Raw genomic sequence first — 20000 nt, 5'->3', positions numbered from 1 at the left:
CTGTCTCCCGTCTGTCTCCTGTGTCTCTTGTCTGTCTCCTGTCTGTATCCTGTCTGTCTGCAGTCTGTCTCCTCTGTCTCCTGTCTGTCTCTTGTCTGCCTCCTCTGTCTCCTGTCTGTCTCCTATCTATGTCCTGTCTGTCTCCTCTGTCTCCTGTCTGTCTCTTGTCTTTCTCCCAATCTGTCTCCTGTGTCTCCATTCTGTCACCAGTCTGTCTACTGTGTCTCCTGTCTGTCTCTTGTCTGTCTCTTGTCTTTCTCCCAATCTGTCTCCTGTGTCTCCAGTCTGTCTACTCTGTCTCCTGTCTGTCTCTTTTCTTTCTCCAGTCTGTCTCCAGTCTGTCTACTCTGTTTCCTGTCTGTCTTTTTTCATTCTCCTGTCTGTCTCTTGTCTTTCTCCCAATCTGTCTCCTGTGTCTCCTGTCTGTCTCTTGTCTGTCTCTTGTCTTTCTCCCAATCTGTCTCCTGTGTCTCCAGTCTGTCTACTCTGTCTCCTGTCTGTCTCTTTTCTTTCTTCAGTCTGTCTCCAGTCTGTCTACTCTGTTTCCTGTCTGTCTTTTTTCTTTCTCCTGTCTGTCTCTTGTCTTTCTCCCAATCTGTCTCCAGTCTGTCTCTTGTCTGTCTCTTGTGTCTCCTGTCTGTCTCCTGTCTGTCTCCTCTGTCTGTCTCCTGTCTGTCTTCTATGTCTTAATAAGGTAATGTTTAGAGATGTTTCACCGTTTACAGCAGCTGACAAGTCTGAGCTATTAGTAGCAACACACTCTCTCACTGTGTTCAGGAGAACAAAACTGTCTTCAACAAAGTAGTGACGTTGTGTCAAATGTAAATGAAACAGAATGAACTCATATTTAATGTAAAATAGTTCAAACACAACAAATCAAATGTGGAAAAAGAGAGATTTTAATGTTTTATAAAAAAAATATCTGCTCATTTTTAATTGAAAAGTAAACAAATGTGTTCAAAATATCATTAAAATTTTCAGATTTGTAAAACCAACTCAGCATCACGTGTTGATGTTCGACTGGATGTGAACAAGAACACAAACATCCCAAAGCCAGTGTTCTACAGACTGGACCGGTTCGAGAGGAACCACCCAGGAACAGGAAAGTGGGTCCATAACCTCCATATCTCCAGAATAAGAAATAACATCCACAGGTAAGGCGGAACCTCCACACATAATACAAAACCTCAGGTAAGACAGAACCTCCACAGGGATGATAGAACCTCCACAGGTAAAATAGAATCTTTCCAGGTAAAACAAAATCTCCAGAGCTAAGATAGAACCTGAGGTAAAACAGAACCTCCACAGGTAAGACAGAACCTCTGGTAAGGAGGAACCTCCACAGGGAAGAAATATCTTCAGGTATGACAGAACCTTCACAGGTAAGACAGAACCTTTCCAGGTAAGACAAAAGCTCCAGAGCTAAGACAGAACCTGAGGTAAAACAGAACATCCACAGGCAAAACAGAACCTCAGGTGAGACAGAACCTCCACAGAGAAGACAGAACCTCCAAAGGGAAGACAGAACCTCCACAGGTAAAACAGAACCTTTCCAGGTAAGACAAAAGCTCCAGAGCTAAGACAGAACCTGAGGTAAAACAGAACATCCACAGGCAAAACAGAACCTCAGGTGAGACAGAACCTCCACAGAGAAGACAGAACCTCCAAAGGGAAGACAGAACCTTCACAGGTAAGACAAAACCTCTACACATAAGACAGAACCTCCACAGGGAAGATAGAACCTCCAAAGGGAAGACAGAAGCTTCACAGGTAAGACAAAACCTCTACACATAAGACAGAACGTCCACAGGGAAGATAGAACCTCCACAGGTGAGACAAAACCTCCAAAGGGAAGACAACCTGAGGTAAAACAGAACCTCCACAGGTAAGACAAAACCTTCACAGGTAAGACAGATCCTCCACAGGTTAGACAAAACCTTCACAGGTGAGACAAAACCTCCACAGGGAAGACATAACCTTCACAGGTAAGACAGGACCTCCACACATAAGACAGAACCTCCACAGGTGAGACAGAACCTCCACACGTGATACTGAACCTCCACACGTAAGACAGAACCTTCACAGGTCAGACAAAACCTCCACATGTAAGACAGAACCCCCACACGTAAGACAGACCTTCTGTTAAAACAGAACCTCAGGTAAGACAGAACCTCCACAGGAAAGATAGAACCTCTACAGGTAAAACAGAGCCTTTCCAGGTAAGACAAAACTTCCAGAGCTAAGAAAGAACCTGAGGTAAAACAGAACCTCCACAGGTAAGACAGAACCTCTGGTAAGGAGGAACCTCCACAGGGAAGAAATATCTTCAGGTATGACAGAACCTTCACAGGTAAGACAGAACCTTTCCAGGTAAGACAAAAGCTCCAGAGCTAAGACAGAACCTGAGGTAAAACAGAACATCCACAGGCAAAACAGAACCTCAGGTGAGACAGAACCTCCACAGAGAAGACAGAACCTCCAAAGGGAAGACAGAACCTCCACAGGTAAAACAGAACCTTTCCAGGTAAGACAAAAGCTCCAGAGCTAAGACAGAACCTGAGGTAAAACAGAACATCCACAGGCAAAACAGAACCTCAGGTGAGACAGAACCTCCACAGAGAAGACAGAACCTCCAAAGGGAAGACAGAACCTTCACAGGTAAGACAAAACCTCTACACATAAGACAGAACCTCCACAGGGAAGATAGAACCTCCAAAGGGAAGACAGAAGCTTCACAGGTAAGACAAAACCTCTACACATAAGACAGAACGTCCACAGGGAAGATAGAACCTCCACAGGTTAGACAAAACCTCCAAAGGGAAGACAACCTGAGGTAAAACAGAACCTCCACAGGTAAGACAAAACCTTCACAGGTAAGACAGATCCTCCACAGGTTAGACAAAACCTTCACAGGTGAGACAAAACCTCCACAGGGAAGACAGAACTTCCACATGTAAAACTGAACCTCCACAGGTAAGACAGAACCCCTTCAGTTAAGACAGAACCTCCACGCGTAATACAGAACCTCAGGTAAAACAGAACCTCCACAGCCAAGACAAAACCTCCATGGGTAAGACAGAATCTCCACAGGGAAGACAGAACCTTCACAGGTAAGACAGGACCTCCACACATAAGACAGAACCCCCACACGTAAGACAGACCTTCTGTTAAAACAGAACCTCAGGTCAGACAGAACCTCCACAGGGAAGATAGAACCTTCACAGGTAAAACAGAACCTTTCCAGATAAGACAAAACTTCCAGAGCTAAGAAAGAACCTGAGGTCAAACAGAACCTCCACAGGGAAGACAGAACCACCACAGGTAAAACAGAACCTTTACAGGGTAGACAGAACCTCCGCAGGTAAAGCAGAACCTTTACAGGGTAGACAGAACCTCCGCAGGTAAAACAGAACCTTTACAGGGTAGACAGAACCTCCGCAGTTAAGACAGAACTTCCACATGTAAAACTGAACCTCCACAGGTAAGACAGAACCTTAAAAGGTAAAACAAAACCTCTGCAAGGAAGACAGAACCTCCACAGGCAAGACAGAACCTCAGGTAAAACAGAACCTCAGGTAAGACAGAACCTCCACAGGGATGACAGAACCTCCATTGGTAAGAAAAAACTTCCACAGGTAAGGCAGAACCTTCACAGGTAAGACAAAACCTCCACAGGGAAGACAGAACCACAGGTAAAACAGAACCTTCACATGGAAGACAGAACCTCCACAGGCAAGACAAAGCCTCCACAGGGAAAACAGAAACTTCACAGGGAAGACAGAACCTCCACAGGCAAGACAAAACCTCCACAGGGAAAACAGAAACTTCACAGGGAAGACAGAACCTCCACAGGCAAGACAGAACCTCCACAGGTAAAACAGAACCTCCACAGGCAAGACAGAACCTCCACAGGTAAGACAGAACATCCACACATAAGACAGAACCTTCACAGGTAAGACAGAACATTTACACGTAAGACAGAACCTTCACAGGTAAGACAGAACATCCACACATAAGACAGAACCTTCACAGGTAAGACAGAACATTTACACGTAAGACAGAGCCTCAGGTAAAACAGAACCTTAACCAGTAAGACAGAACCTCCGCAGAGAAGACAGAACCTCCACAGGGACGACAGAACCTCCATTGGTAAGAAAAAACTTCCACAGATAAGACAGAACCGTCACAGCGACACCAGGGACCCGTCCACGGGGACACCAGGGAACCTCCATGACTTTCCAAGATGCTTCAGTACAAGATGTCTTCGTCCTCAGCCTGGACCTTCTTCCTGCAGAAACACCTTTCACAATAAAGGTAGAACCAGCATCAGTGTCGCCTGTTACTGAACTTTATCTGTTTGATTCACACGAGCCCACTCGGGGAACACGTTACGGGACAGGGTCAGAAGTCACGGGACAGGGTCAGAGGTCACAGTCGATAAGAACGAGTGCTAATTTCTTTATTTTGAACACATTGTTTCTTCATCTGTTCTCATATATTTATGTTTTTCATTTAATGTGTGTATCTTCGTTAGTTCATGTTGAGGATGGCTCCCCCTGCTTGGCTGGTTCAGAGCTAATATGTGATTAATATCGTGACATTCGTACTGAACTTCAGGATGTGAATAAATGAAACATATGAAACAGAATTCATCTAAGTGGGTCACAGAGCAATTGAGCAGTGAGGACAGGACCGTCCTTTAAACTAAGAGACATGGTCAAAGAGGCACACAGCGAGGACACTGGAGACACAGGGGGACACCTGTAGAGAGACACAAGGACACATTGACGAGGTTAATAAGGCAACGGAAGAAGACGGTTAATGAGCGCCCGTCCAGCAGGTGGCGGTAATGTTCAGGGTTAGTGTTTATACTGGGCAGTAGAAGAAGAGGAAGAGGAAGAGGAGGAAGCAGAAGAAGCTGTGTGTTCAGTAAAGCAGCAGCTGGACTCAGGATATCTCCAGAACTCCGTCTCAACGGCTCCGACACAAACACACCGGTAAGTACCGACCGGTGCCGGTGGGTCAGAGCACCGAGCGGCGCGTGCTGCTCACCGCTCTCTCGCTCTCTGTGTGTGTGTGTGTGTGTGTGTGTGTGTGTGTGTGTGTGTGTGTGTGTGTGTGTGTGAGAGAGTGAGAGAGAGTGAGAGAGAGAGAGTTCCCTTGTCCGAGCTGCTTTGCTGGCTCCCACAAAGACTGCCTTGAAGTTTTCAGCCTTTTTCAGAGCAGCATGGGCGGACTCCCAGACCGTCAGTAGTCCTCGCAGACCGTCAGTAGTCCTCCCAGACCGTCAGTAGTCCTCCCAGACCATCAGTAGTCCTCGCAGACCGTCAGTAGTCCTCCCAGACCATCAGTAGTCCTCCCAGACCGTCTGTAGTCCTCACAGACCTCGTAGACAGTCAGTAGTCCTCGCAGACCGTCAGTAGTCCTCCCAGACCGTCAGTAGTCCTCCCAGACCGTCTGTAGTCCTCCCAGACCTCGTAGACAGTCAGTAGTCCTCGCAGACCGTCAGTAGTCCTCCCAGACCTCGTAGACAGTCAGTAGTCCTCGTAGACCGTCAGTAGTGCTCGTAGACGTCAGTAGTCCTCGCAGACCGCCAGAAGTCCTCCCAGACCGTCAGTAGTCCTCCCAGACCTCGTAGACAGTCAGTAGTCCTCGCAGACCGTCAGTAGTCCTCGTAGACCGTCAGTAGTCCTCCCAGACCGTCAGTAGTCCTCGTAGACGTCAGTAGTCCTCGCCGACCGTCAGAAGTCCTCCCAGACCGTCAGTAGTCCTCCCAGACCTCGTAGACGTCAGTAGTCCTCGCAGACCGTCAGTAGTCCTCACAGAACGTCAGTAGTCCTCATATACCTCGTAGACCGTCAGTAGTCCTCGCAGACCGTCAGTAGTCCTCGTAGACGTCAGTAGTCCTCCCAGACCGTCAGAAGTCCTCCCAGGCCGTCAGTAGTCCTCCCAGACCTCGTAGACAGTCAGTAGTCCTCGCAGACCGTCAGTAGTCCTCGTAGATCTTGTAAACCGTCAGTAGTCCTCGTAGACCGTCAGTAGTCCTTGTAGATCTTGTAGACCGTCAGTAGCCCTCGCAGACCGTCAGTAGTCCTCGTAGACCTTGTAGACCGTCAGTAGTCCTCGCAGACCGTCAGTAGTCCTCAGTGGTATTACAGATGGAGTCTGTGGAGACAGCCCCTAGGGTCCTCAGTGGTACTACAGATGGAGTCTATAGAGACAGCTCCGAGTGGTCCTCAGTGGTACTACAGATGGAGTCTATGGAGACAGCCCCTAGTGGTCCTCAGTGGTACTACAGATGGAGTCTGTGGAGACAGCCCCTAGTGGTCCTCAGTGGTACTACAGATGGAGTCTATGGAGACAGCCCCTAGTGGTCCTCAGTGGTACTACAGATGGAGACTATGGAGACAGCCCCTAGTGGTCCTCAGTGGTACTACAGATGGAGTCTATGGAGACAGCCCCTAGTGGTCCTCAGTGGTACTACAGATGGAGTCTATGGTGACAGCCCCTAGTGGTCCTCAGTGGTACTACAGATGGAGTCTATGGAGACAGCCCCTAGTGGTCCTCAGTGGTACTACACTGTGTGTGTGTGTGGGTGAGGATGACTGAGGGTTGACACAGGAAACTGTGTGAACACTGTTCATGGAGCGACCCGTGTGAGCCAGTTTCAGAACCGTTTTTGGGGGGGATTTATCAGGCGGCCCGGTGTTGGACCCGGTCTCCTTCTTCATCCTGTCATTCTGATCAGACTCACTGCTTACATTCAACCTCCACCAGACAGTTCTGCTGACAGCAGCTGGTTCTGTCACGTTTTAATGTTCTGTTTGCTGACTAAATCCTGCCTCACGTGACCTTGTCTTCCTCTGTGGTGCTGTGTGCAGAACTGAAGTTAATGCTGGAAAACAGAGGCTGCAGCTGTCCGGCGGGAGGAAGAGTGTGTGTTTGAGGCCGAGCAGTGACGCAGCAGTAGCGATGGGTCCGAGGAGGAAGGCATCCAAACTGCAGCCTGCAGCCAGCGGTGCTGGAGGCGACCCGATTCTGAAACCCAGCGAGCCCAAAGACTACATCAACGAGCTGTCCCATGAGGTCCTCTGTCACATATTCAGGTACACTGCTACACCTGTCTGATGCTGTGTGTGGGCGGGGCTCCATGTGACCTCCAGCCGTCTGGATTCATTACATTACATTTAGCTGACGCTTTTATCCAAAGCAATTCACAATGACATCTGTCTGGTTTCTATGAAAACCAAGAAGTAATCCGAAGATATTTAAAAACACCTGAACCTTTGATCTGTAACATGAAGAAAAAACATAACCAGGTGATCAATCAGGTGAATGAACCTACAGTTATTTAGTTTTTTAACTCACTTTTTATTTAGTTTTCAACAACATAACAACAAGCATTTTCAGACAGTTACTTTCTTTGTCCATTTTTCAACTCTATGTAGTCTTGGTACACATGATATTCAGGTACAGTGTACAACACATGGAGTGAGCACCATTTTATGTTTGTTGTTCTCTCTAAGAGAGAGAAAAAAAAGGGGAAATAAGAATTAGAATAAATAACTGATACATAAATAATTAAATTAAGAAAGAAATATTAAAAAAATATTTTTTTTAAATAAAATAAAACAAGGGATGAAAAAGTGGTAATTGTCCACTCCTGAATGTAGTATTACGATACTATATATGATTTTCAGAGAGGATGGTGTATAATGTGTGTGTATAGAGAGAGTTAACAGATAATAGTTCAGCCCGAGGGCTGAGCAACATATAGTGATAACCCTCATTGTGTTAATAACGCTGCGATCGGACCCCATCATTTAGTAAAGATAGGCGTTTGGAGCCTTAATGAATATGTGATTCGCTCCGTTTGATAGATGTCCCATACTTTTTGGATCCATATATTGTATGTGGGGAATCCGGTTTTAACCATCTGATAGTTATACACTTCAGTGCTGCTGTGAGTAGTATGTTTAGAAGGTATTTTTTTGCCCTCCCATCCAGGCCTTCAGGTATCGCTCCCAATAGTGTTACTGTGGGGTCTTGTTTGATGTCCAGTATTCATTTAACGTGGGGCAGAGCCAGAATATATGTGTGTGATTGGCACAGTTCCTCCAACACAAGTTGGGATGTGTTGGGTCCATCTTGGCCACTATTTCTGGTGTTCTGAAGAATCTGGTGATTATTTTCCATTTAAATTCCGTCCAGGTGTTCGAGTTTGAAACCAGGTGTGCCTCTGTGCACATCTCCTCCCAGGTATTCTTTGGTATCACCTTGTTCATTTCCGCCTTCCATCTCTGCTTTATCTGTAGGGAATATGGTCAAAGATAGAAATATGTTATATAGTTTACTTATTGTTTTCTTATCTTTGTTCCCCATCTGTATTTCTATTAAAAATCTTTCTATAGGCGTACGTTTCACAAGCTTTCCCCACTCTTTGTGTGTTGTTAGAAAAGTTCTCAATTGTAGATATCTGAAGAAGTCTGTTTTGGGGAGATCAAAATCTTTTTTCAGCTGCTCGAATGTCTTGAGGTTGTCCTCCATTAAATAGCTGGTGCAGGTAAACCAGTCCCATATCTGACCACCTTCTACCCATATCTGACCACCTTCTACAGCCCTAGATCGTTAGGTGTGAAGGTCGTTAGGTGTGAAGGTCTTCATAGATCCAATGCTTGTTAATGGTGAAATTAACTTCGGAAGCCCAAAAGATGTCTGTATTTTGTATGTTGTTCCAGATTTTAAGAGTGACCTTAGTCCACTCTGCCAGATCTTTTATGGGTGCATCTAAAAAAAAGTCAAAATTTGTAAGGGCTCTGGGCTTAAGTTTCTCTCAATATTAAGCCAGCGAGTGTTTGTGCTGTTCTGAATCCACGCTATCAAAGGTTTTATTTGTGCAGCCCAGAAGTAGAATTTTAAGTTTGGAAGTTTCAGGCCTCCATTTAACTTAGATAGCTGTATGGTTTTAAGTCTAATTCTAGGATGCTTTTTTTGCCAGATAAATTTGGAAATTATTTTATCCAGGTTATCAAAAATAGAATTTGGAATTTCTACAGGTAGCATCTGAAATAAGTAGAGAAGTCTGGGAAGAACATTCATACGAATACTTTCAACATGACTGAGCAGGGACAGAGGGAGCGTAGACCATCGTTCAAGGTCACTATCAATGCACCGAGTTACTTTACTATAATTGGCCTCGTACAGATTCTGTAAGGATGGGGGGGATGTATATGCCAAGGTATTTTATACCGCCTTTTGGCCATTTAAATCCACTTTGGAGTTTTACACTTGAGATGTTACCGTTGACAACCATAGTCTCTGTTTTTTCCACATTTACCTTGTATCCTGAGTAGTATCCATACTGTGAGATGAGGTCCTTTAGATGCAGGTTGCGTCAGATATAACAATACATCATCAGCGTAAAGAGATATTTTATGCTCCTCTTTATGTATTACAGTTCCTTTTATTTTGTTGTCATCTCGGATGAGCTGGGCGAAGGGTTCGATACTAATTGCGTATAGCAGGGGTGATAAAGGGCAGCCTTGTCTGCAGCCGCGTTCCAATGTGAATCTTTGTGATCTATATCCATCTAACAGCTCCTGCGGTGATGAATATAATGTTTGTATCCAATTTAAAAAGTTGGGGCCAAATTTGAACCGTTTTAGTGTTTGGAATAAATATTGCCATGATACCCGACCAAATGCTTTTTGAGTATCTCGGGACATAATCATTGCTTCTGATTTCTCTTCTTTTTGATGGGATATTATATTTAGTAAGCGTCATAAGTTATCGCCATAGTATATTCCAGTGATGAATCCTGTCTGATCAGGATGGATGATTTCAGTGATGATATAATTAACTCTTCTCGCTAAGATTGCTGGTAGAATGCGCAGATCCCCGTTCAGCAGTGATATCGGTCTATAGGATTGGCACTCTGTGGGGTTTTTACCTTCTTCATGAATTACCACTACAATTGCCTCAGTCCAAGACGGTGCCATAGTTTTAGATTCTAGTGCATGGTGGTATGCTTTTAGCAACAGTGGTGATAACATATCCTTGAAAGTTTTATAAAATTCATTAATATATCCATCTGGTCCTGGGCTTTTATTATTTTTGGGCGTTGAGATCACCTGCTTGATCTCCCATTCCTCAATGGGCTCATCTAATTTCTTAGCTGCTGATTCTGTTAATTCAGTTAATTTTATAGGATTTAGGAACTCTGTAAGTTTTGCATCATTAGGGCAGGTATCCGTATTTTTGTACAAAGATTTGTAAAACTCTGCAAAGGATTCTGCTATTTTATCTGGTTTTGTAACAAAAGTTTCTTTTGATTTGATTTTCTGCACTGTATTAGAATGAAGCTGTGATTTCTGACACAGAACAGCAGCTTCATCACTGGTACAGAATCAAGTCTAACCGGTACAGAACCGGTATCACTGTTGTGGTTTGACCCGACCCTCCAGGCTGACCCCGGAGTGCTGCTCTGTTCCAGGTACCTGCCCATGAAGGACATCATGTGCATGGAATGTCTGTCCAGGAAGCTGCGGGAGGCGGTGACTCTGTACCTGCGGGTGGTGAAGGTAGTGGACCTGTGCGCCGGCCGCTGGTGGGAGTACATGCCTTCAGGTAGGAGGAGCCTCTCATGAACACACCTGCAGCTTTGGTGTGAAGTCCTGTTCACTGTGATGTCGTGGTACAGGCTTCACTGACGGCAGCTTTCTGCTGCTTCTGAAGAAGATGCCCGACCTGGAGCAGCTGTACGGCCTCCACCCTCGCTACCTGGAGCGCAGACGGGTCCGAGGCTACGAGGCCTACAGCATACCTGGAGTCCTGGAGGCTCTGCAAGCCTGCCCCAACCTGCTGGTCAGTACAGGGGGACGGGGGGGACCAGTCTGACCATAGAGGAACGGTGGGACGGTGTTCTGCAAGTTCTCATCAGTATTGTCTGTCTCACAGCTGGACTTTGTCTCTTTCAGGGAGTGGAGACGTCCCATCTGGAGCTGGTGGAGGCCGTATGGAACTACATGCCCCAGGTTCACATCCTGGGAAAGTTCCGCAACCGTAACGGGGCGTTTCCCATCCCCGCTGAGAACAAGCTCACCATCCCCATCACGGCCAAGATCCAGACGCTGCATCTGGTGGGTGAGTAGGACATCCAGACGGAAAGTGGGTCTGCCGGAGCCAGCTCTCAGCTGCCGGGGACCATGGAACACCTGAGAGTCCCAGGTGTGTGACCTCCCAGGTGCTCTGAAGCCTCCCGTGTGAACATCACCAGCGCTGTATGATTTCCGGTCTGTCTGTTGTAGGTGTGAACGTCCCAGAGATCCCCTGTGTGTCCATGCTGCGCCACCTCTACCTGAAGTGGGTCCGGCTCACCAAACCACAGCCATTCAAGGACTTCCTGTGTGTGAGTCTCAGGACCTTCGTCATGCGCAACTGTGCAGGACCGACTAACTCCCTGAAGTACGTCCCCCTCGTCACCGGCTTGGCGTCGGCACGGAACCTGGAGCAGCTGGAGCTAGTCCGAGTTCCCTTCCTGGGAGGACTGATCCAACACGTGGTGGAGGACAGCTGGAGGTCAGGTGAGGACAGATGCAGGATGGATGGAGGTCAGATGGATTTCAGGTGAGGACAGGTGGAGGTCAGGTGAGGAAAGGTGGACGACAGATGGAGTTCAGGTGAGGACAGATAGAGGTCAGGTGAGGACAGCTGGAGGTCAAATTGAGGACAGATGGACAACAGCTGGAGGTCAGATGGACGACAGATGGAGGACAGGTGGAGGTCAGGTGTGGACAGATGGAGGACAGGTGGAGATCAGGTGAGGACAGGTGGAGGTCAGGTGAAGACAGATGGAAGTCATACTGAGGTCAGGTGAGAAGAGGTGGATGTCAGGTGAGGTCAGATGGAGGACAGGTGGAGGTCAGGTGAGGACAGGTGGAGGTCAGGTGAGGACAGGTGGAGGTCAGGTGAGGACAGATGGAAGTCAGGTGAAAGACGGATGGAGGTCAGATTGACGTCAGGTGAGGACAGGTGGAGGACATCTGGAGGTCAGGTGAGGACAGATGGGGGTCAGGTGAGGACGTCTGGAGATCAGGTGAGGACAGCTGGAGATCAGGTGTGGACAGCTGGAGGTCAGGTGAGGACAGATGGAGGTCAGGTGAGGACATCTGGAGATCAGGTGAGGACAGCTGGAGGTCAGGTGAGGACAGATGGAGGACAGGTGAGGACATATGAAAGACAGATGAAGGACAGATGGACGTCAGATGAGGACAGATTGAGGTCAGATGGAGGTCAGGTGAGGGCCGATGGAGGACATCTGGAGGTCAGGTGAGGACAGATGGAGGTCAGGTGAGGTCAGATGGAGGTCAGGTGAGGAAATATGAAAGACAGAAGGAGGACAGGTGAAGGACAGATGGAATTCATATTGAGGACAGATTGAGGTCAGGTGAGGGCAGATGGCGGACAGCTGTAGGTCAGGTGAAGTCAAATGGAGGACAGATGGACAACAGCTGGAGGTGAGATGGACGACAGATGGAGTTCAGGTGGGTGCAGGTGGAGTTTAGGTGAAGACAGATTGAGGTCAGGTGAGGACAGACGGAGGTAAGGTGAGGTCAGATTTAGGTCAAGTGAGGTCAGATGGAGGACAGGTGAGGACATATGAAAGACAGATGGAGGACAGGTGAAGGACAGATGGACGTCAGGTGAGGACAGGTCGAGGACATATTGAGGTCAGGTGAGGACAGATGGAATTCATATTGAGGACAGGTGGAGGTCAGGTGAGAGGAGATGAAGGACAACTGGAGGTCAGATTGAGGTCAAGTGAGGTCAGATGGAGGACATATGAAAGACAGATGGAGGACAGATGAAGGACAGATGGATGTCAGTTGAGGACATATTGAGGTCAGGTGAGGACAGATGGAATTCATATTGAGGACAGGTGGAGGTCAGGTGAGGGCAGATGGAGGACAGCTGGATGTCAGGTGAGGACAGGTGGGAGTCATATAGAGGTCGGGTGGAGGACAGGTGAGGACAGCTGGAGGTCAGGTGAGGTCAGATGGAGGACAGGTGAGGACATATGAAACACAGATGGAGAACATGTGAAGGACAGATTGAGGTCAGATGGAGGTCAGGTGAGGGCAGATGGAGGACATATGGAGGTCAGGTGAGGACAGATGGAGTTCAGGTGAAAGACGGATGGAGGTCAGATTGACGTCAAGTGAGGACAGGTGGAGGACATCTGGAGGTCAGGTGAGGACAGATGGAGGTCAGGTGAGGACATCTGAAGGTCAGGTGAGGACAGATGGAGGTCAGGTGAGGTCAGATTGAGGTCAAGTGAGGTCAGATGGAGGACAGGTGAGGACATATGAAAGACAGATGGAGGACAGGTGAAGGACAGATGGACGTCAGTTGAGGACATGTGGGGGACATATTGAGGACAGGTGAGGACAGGTGGGAGTCATATAGAGGTCGGGTGGAGGACAGGGGAGGACAGCTGGAGGTCAGGTGAGGTCAGATTGAGGTCAAGTGAGGTCAGATGGAGGACAGGTGAGGACATATGAAAGACAGATGGAGGACAGGTGAAGGACAGATGGACGTCAGTTGAGGACATGTGGGGGACATATTGAGGACAGGTGAGGACAGGTGGGAGTCATATAGAGGTCGGGTGGAGGACAGGGGAGGACAGCTGGAGGTCAGGTGAGGTCAGATGGAGGATAGGTGAGGACATATGAAAGACAGATGGAGGACAGATGGACGTCAGGTGAGGACAGGTGGAGGACATATTGAGGACAGGTGGGAGTCATATAGAGGTCGGGTGGAGGACAGGTGAGGACAGCTGGAGGTCAGGTGAGGTCAGATGGAGGACAGGTGAGGACATATGAAAGACAGATGGAGGACAGGTGAAGGACAGATGGACGTCAGGTGGAGGACATATTGAGGTCAGGTGAGGACAGATTGAGGTCAGATGGAGGTCAGGTGAGGACAGGTGGAGGACATGTGGAGGTCAGGTGAGGACAGTTGGAGGTCAGGTGAGGACATCTGGAGATCAGGTGAGGACAGATGGAGGTCAGGTGAGGACAGCTGAAGGACAGCTGGAGGTCAGGTGAGGGTAGATGGCGGACAGCTGTAGGTCAGGTGAGGTCAAATGGAGGTCAGGTGAGGACATATGAAAGACAGATGGAGGACAGGTGAAGGACAGATGGAATTCATATTGAGGACAGGTGGAGGACAGGTGAGGACAGATTGACGTCAGGTGAGGTCAGATGGCGGACAGGTGTAGGTCAGGTGAGGTCAAATGAGGACAGGTGGAGGACATCTGGAGGCCAGGTGAGGACAGATGGAGGTCAGGTGAGGACATCTGGAGATCAGGTGAGGACAGCTGGAGGTCAGGTGAGGACAGATGGAGTTCAGGTGAGTACAGATGGAGTTCAGGTGAGTACAGATAGAGGTCAGGTGAGGACAGCTGGAGGTCAGGTGAGGACATATGAAAGACAGATGGAGGACAGGTGAAGGACAGATGGAATTCATATTGAGGACAGGTGGAGGACAGGTGAGGACAGATTAAGGTCAGGTGAGGGCAAATGGCGGACAGCTGTAGGTCAGGTGAGGTCAGGTGGAGGTCAGGTGAGGACATATGAAAGACAGATGGAGGACAGGTGAAGGACAGATGGAATTCATATTGAGGACAGGTGGAGCTCAGGTGAGGGCAGATGGAGGACAGGTGAGGACAGGTGGAGGACATATTGAGGTCAGGTGAGGACAGATGGAATTCATATTGAGGACAGGTGCAGGTCAGGTGAGGGCAGATGGAGGACAGCTGGAGGTCAGGTGAGGTCAGGTGGGAGTCATATTGAGGTCGGGTGGAGGTCAGGTGAGGACAGATTGAGTTCAGGTGAGGATAAATGGAGTTCAGGTGAGGACAGTTTGAGTTCAGGTGAGGACAGATGGAGTTCAGGTGAGGACAGATAGAGGTCAGGTGAGGACAGCTGAAGGACAGCTGGGGATCAGGTGAGGACAGCTGGAGGTCAGGTGAGGACAGCTGGAGGTGAGATGGACGACAGATGGAGTTAAGGTGAGTACAGATGGAGTTTAGGTGAGGACAGATGGAGGACAGCTGGTGGACATGTGAAGACAGCTGGAAGTCAGATTAAGATCAGGTGAGGACAGCTGGAGGTCAAATTGAGGACAGATGGACAACAGCTGGAGGTCAGATGGACGACAGATGGAGGTCAAGTGAGGACAGGTGGAGGACAGATGGAGGTCAGGTGAGGACTGATGGAGTTCAGATTGAGGTCAGGTGAGGACAGGTGGAGGACAAATGGAGGTCAGGTGAGGACAGATGGAAGTCATATTGACGTCAGGTGACAAGAGGTGTATGTCAGGTGAGGTCAGATGGAGGACAGGTGGAGGTCAGGTGAAAGACGCATAGAGGTCAGGTGAGGACAGATTGAGGTCAGATGGAGGTCAGGTGAGGTCAGACGGAAGACAGCTGGAGGTCAGATGGACGATAGATGGACGTCAGGTGAGGTCAGGTGGGAGTCATATTGAGGTCGGGTGGAGGACAGGTGAGGGCAGCTGGAGGTCAGGTGAGGTCAGATGGAGGACAGGTTAGGACATATGAAAGGCAGGTGAATGACAGATGTATTTCAGGTGAGGACAGGTGGAGGACAGATGGAGTTCAGGTGAGGACAGATGGAGTTCAGGTGAGGACAGACGGAGTTCAGGTGAAAGACGGATGGAGGTCAGATTGACGTCAGGTGAGGACAGATGGAGGTCAGGTGAGGTCAGATAAAGGTCAGGTGAAAGACAAATGGAGGTCAGATGGAGGTGATGATGTCAGTTGTGACAGAGGACAGTGATTGTTTGCTGTCTGTCTCCAGGAGGATTTCGGAACCTCCACACCATCGTGTTCGGAGCCTGTAAGAACGCTCTGGAGGTGGACCTGGGTTACCTGATCATCACTGCTGCTCGCAGGTACAGACACACATGTTCTCCCTCACAGCCTTCCTGTCCCTGTGTGTGTGTGCGTGCGCAGCGTGTGCTACATGTCCCTGTGAGGACCAGTGAAACCTGCAGCTCTGCTCCTGAATGCCTCATGTCAGGACCCACCCGCCTCCCGATGGTGAGAGTCGGTCCATATTTAAACTGTGGACGCAGGGCGCAGCAGTCTCTCTGTCTGTCTGTTTCTCTGTCTGCCTGTCTGTCTGTCTGTCTGTCTGTCTGTTTGTCTCTGTGTGCTGTAATGGCGTTGATGTCCTGTGTGTCTCCAACAGGCTCCATGAGCTGCGCATCCAGCCCTCCTTGACCAAAGATGGAGTCTTCTCAGCTCTCAAGATGGCTGAACTGGAGTTCCCTCAGTTTGAGACGCTCCACCTGGGATACGTGGACGAGTTCCTGCTGCAGTGTGAGTTCTCCTCACACACACAGTATCCAGAGCAGCTGGTGGTTCTGTAGAGTTTCACAGGGTTCTGCAGGGTTCTACGCTCCTTCTGTGATCCCAGCTGCAGCTGAGGTCTCCGGGTGTGTGTGTGGGGGGTCTGTCTCCGGGTGTGTGTGTGGGGGGGTCTCCGGGTGTGTGTGTGGGAGGGGTCTCCGGGTGTGTGTGGGGGGGGTCTCCGGGTGTGTGTGGGGGGGTCTCCGGATGTGTGTGTGGGGGGGGTCTCCGGGTGTGTGTGGGAGGGGGTCTCTGGGTGTGTGTGTGTGGGGGGTCTCCGGGTGTGTGTGGGAGGGGGTCTCCGGGTGTGTGTGTGGGGGGTCTCCGGGTGTGTGTGTGGGGGGGGTCTCCGGGTGTGTGTGTGGGGGGGTCTCCGGGTGTGTGTGGTGGGGTTCTCCGGGTGTGTGCGGGGGTCTCCGGGTGTGTGTGGGGGTCTCCAGGTGTGTATGGGGGTTCTCCAGGTGTGTGCGGGGGTCTCCGGGTGTGTATGGGGGGTCTCCAGGTGTGTGCGGGGGTCTCCAGGTGTGTGCGGGGGTCTCCGGAGGGTCTCCGGGTTTGTGCGGGGGTCTCCGGGTGTGTATGGGGGGTCTCCAGGTGTGTGTGGGGGTCTCCGGGTGTGTGTGGGGGTTCTCCGGAGGGTCTCCGGGTTTGTGCGGGGGTCTCCGGGTGTGTATGGGGGGTCTCCAGGTGTGTGTGGGGGTCTCCGGGTGTGTGTGGGGGTTTTCCGGAGGGTCTCCGGGTTTGTGCGGGGGTCTCCGGGTGTGTATGGGGGGTCTCCAGGTGTGTGCGGGGGTCTCCGGGTGTGTGTGGAGGGTCTCAGGGTGTGTGTGGGGGTTCTCCGGAGGGTCTCCGGGTGTGTGCGGGGGTCTCCAGGTGTGTGTGGAGGGTCTCAGGGTGTGTGTGGGGGTTCTCCGGAGGGTCTCCGGGTGTGTGCGGGGGTGTCCGTGTGTGTATGGGGGGTCTCCAGGTGTGTGTGGAGGGTCTCAGGGTGTGTGTGGGGGTTCTCCGGAGGGTCTCCGGGTGTGTGCGGGGGTCTCCGGGTGTGTATGGGGGGTCTCCAGGTGTGTGTGGAGGGTCTCCGGGTGTGTGTGGGGGTTCTCCGGAGGGTCTCCAGGTGTGTGCGGGGGTTCTCCGGGGGGTCTCCAGGTGTGTGACCAGCCACCGGTCCTGTTCACCTGCAGGTAAGATGAGTCACTCGGAGCTGGTGAAGTACGGCCTGGCGGACGTCCTGGAGAACCCGGGAATAATCACCGATATCGGCATAAAGGTGGTGAATGAGGTGTTCTCCAACATCAAGTACCTGCTCATCTACAACTGTCCTCACCTGCACAACCCTCACCACTGGATCACAGGTGACCTACAGGCCACGCCTCCTGCACAGTCCCTGTTAGTGCTGCTGTCGCTGAGGACGGAAGTGAAGTCTGTCCTCGTCTCTCTTCCCTCCATCCGTCCTCAGATCAGTCCAGGTGGACACGCCTTGTCGACCTCACGCTGGTTCGCTGTCACGCCATTAAACTGGAATCTTTCTCGCAGTTCATTGAGTCACTGCCCAGTCTGGAGTTCATCTGTCTGGACCAGATGTTCAGAGAACCACCCAAGGTACACACACACACACACACACACACACACACACACACACACACACACACACACACACACACACACACACACACACACGCGCGCGCGCAAACACAAACACTGTTTCAGAGTTCCCTGAATATTTCTGACTCACCCTTGTCTGTGGAAAATGGGTCAGAAACTGTTTAATTGTGTGTGTGTGTGTGTGTGTGTGTGTGTGTGTGTGTGTGTGTGTGTGTGTGTGTGTGTGTGTGTGTGTGTGTGTGTGTGTGTGTGTGTACACCTGTCTGTCTGCCTGTGTGTGTGTGTGTGTACACCTGTCTGTGTGTGTGTGTACACCTGTCTGTGTGTGTGTGTGTGTGTGTGTGTGTGTGTGTGTGTGTGTGTGTGTGTGTGTGTGTGTGTGTGTGTGTGTGTGTGTGTGTGTGTGTGTGTGTGTGTGTGTGTCAGGGCTGTGCCAGGGTGGGACTGAGTGCAGGAACAGGTATAGGCGTTTCGTCTGCGCTGGTCAGCAACCAGAACTCCAACAACGACAATGACAACCATCACCATCACCACAACGAGGCCAACATGGCCGCTGCTCCGCCACCTGTCAACAATGACGTCAACAACAACAACAACAACAACCAGCGGCAACAGCAGCACAACGGTGAGTCATGAACACTGCCAACAGGAAGTGAGTCATGAACACTCACCTGGACGACGTTGTTGTTGTTGTCACAGCAGCGGTGGAGGTAAACGGGGTGGAGGAGGAGGAGGACGAAGAGGAAGAAGAGGAGGTAAACCTAGAGGAAGAGAGCATGGAGCCTCTGGTGGAGGTGAAAGCAGCAGAGGGGGGGGCGGGGACGGAGGAGGCTGACGGAGGCCCGGGGCCGAGTGGTGCAGTTGCAGTGCCACAACCTCCTGATGAAGAGCGAGCAGGTTGGAGCTCTTCTTCCTCCATCACATGTTCCTCTCATCTAATGACCCCACACACCTTCAAGTCTCTCCCCCCCCTCCCCAGGTCCCAGTGGGTTAGTGCAGCAGTGCCGCACAGCAGGTGGCGCTGCGCCGAAGCCTCCTCTGGTCATCTCGGACTCGGACAGTGAGGAAGAGGAAGGCCTCGTTTCAAGGCTAATGCCAGCTTCCTGTTTGGAGCAGCCAGCTTCCTGCTCAAAAGGTGCCAGCAGAACACACGTCACCTGTCCTCTACCTCTCCAGCTGTCCTCTACCTGTCTACGTGTCCTCTACCTGTCTTCCTCTGTTACCTGTTATTGGTCAGCTCAATGCTGACACTTCCTTCAGCTGTTTCAAATTAAAAGCCCTTAAGTGTTTCACGGACGGTCCGGCCAGATATGAGGTTTTAACCTGATTTTGTTTATGATGTCACAAACCCACACCTGAGTTGACAGAGACAGCTGTGTTACAGCATGATGGATAAAAGCAAAGACAATGATTGATAACCAATATGACGGGAAATCCTCTTCTTATGATCACTAATTTAAACAAATCAATCTGTAATCAATAATCCAGTCAGTCTGATGATTGAGAGATGAACAAGACTGTTTACTGTGTCGGTGTTGTTAACCAGAGATAACCAGAAGAGTGATGGAAGTCTGTGTGTCTTCAGGTAAAGGAAAGGCTCCTCTGCGGCGTGGCTCCGGCGGGTCCGTCCCGGTGCCCGGCGGGTCGGTCTCTGCTGAGCAGGTGAAGGGGGGGGACAGCAGCTGTGAGAAGAGCTGTCAGGTTAGTAGCGAACAGATCAAAGCGGACATGAAGGCAGCAGCTGAGAGCAGCAGGAGGACGAGCAGTAGAGGAGTCCTCACCGAGACGGGGGATGGTCCTGCCCGGCCCGGGGCCGACAGCGGGACAGTACCGACCGCCGGGACAGCATCAAGGACCGAAGGGAGGCCTGTGTCCGGGTCTGTGGGCCGGCTCGGACCCGGGTTGGGCCCGTCTGGTCCTGTGGGCGGAGGAGGGAGGGTGGCGGTGGGTTCAACTGACAGAGCTA

The 20000-nt window shown here is 50.3% G+C and overlaps 1 protein-coding gene across 1 annotated transcript in view; it reads left to right on the top strand.

The window, feature by feature from the left end:
* Nucleotides 1–4888: 4888 nt before the first annotated feature.
* LOC138614422 (F-box only protein 38-like) overlaps nucleotides 4889–20000 on the top strand; it is a gene marked incomplete at its 3' end in the record, with an annotated part of 15776 nt that continues 664 nt past the window's right edge. The window contains exons 1-26 of the mRNA XM_069687870.1: nucleotides 4889–4997; nucleotides 6882–7106; nucleotides 10493–10626; nucleotides 10700–10863; nucleotides 10977–11142; nucleotides 11307–11582; nucleotides 11967–12073; nucleotides 12116–12178; nucleotides 12734–12776; nucleotides 13131–13162; nucleotides 13249–13316; nucleotides 13787–13866; nucleotides 13943–14006; nucleotides 14176–14230; nucleotides 14326–14451; nucleotides 14516–14548; nucleotides 14752–14836; nucleotides 15456–15584; nucleotides 15879–15972; nucleotides 16272–16402; nucleotides 17614–17784; nucleotides 17889–18031; nucleotides 18461–18659; nucleotides 18734–18931; nucleotides 19014–19169; nucleotides 19620–20000. The exon at nucleotides 19620–20000 is cut by the window's right edge and continues 240 nt beyond it. Of these exons, the coding sequence (XP_069543971.1) occupies nucleotides 6973–7106; nucleotides 10493–10626; nucleotides 10700–10863; nucleotides 10977–11142; nucleotides 11307–11582; nucleotides 11967–12073; nucleotides 12116–12178; nucleotides 12734–12776; nucleotides 13131–13162; nucleotides 13249–13316; nucleotides 13787–13866; nucleotides 13943–14006; nucleotides 14176–14230; nucleotides 14326–14451; nucleotides 14516–14548; nucleotides 14752–14836; nucleotides 15456–15584; nucleotides 15879–15972; nucleotides 16272–16402; nucleotides 17614–17784; nucleotides 17889–18031; nucleotides 18461–18659; nucleotides 18734–18931; nucleotides 19014–19169; nucleotides 19620–20000 (3232 nt within the window). The remainder of the gene's footprint in view (nucleotides 4998–6881; nucleotides 7107–10492; nucleotides 10627–10699; nucleotides 10864–10976; nucleotides 11143–11306; nucleotides 11583–11966; nucleotides 12074–12115; nucleotides 12179–12733; nucleotides 12777–13130; nucleotides 13163–13248; nucleotides 13317–13786; nucleotides 13867–13942; nucleotides 14007–14175; nucleotides 14231–14325; nucleotides 14452–14515; nucleotides 14549–14751; nucleotides 14837–15455; nucleotides 15585–15878; nucleotides 15973–16271; nucleotides 16403–17613; nucleotides 17785–17888; nucleotides 18032–18460; nucleotides 18660–18733; nucleotides 18932–19013; nucleotides 19170–19619) is intronic.

This window comes from Brachyistius frenatus, unplaced genomic scaffold (assembly GCF_029030835.1).
Source record: "Brachyistius frenatus isolate BFR_SWC_R1_liver_20210118 unplaced genomic scaffold, ASM2903083v1 Contig_498, whole genome shotgun sequence".
Classification (NCBI taxonomy): domain Eukaryota; kingdom Metazoa; phylum Chordata; class Actinopteri; family Embiotocidae; genus Brachyistius; species Brachyistius frenatus.
Note: the sequence above shows the minus strand (reverse complement) of the source record. Positions and strands in the feature narration are given on the sequence as shown.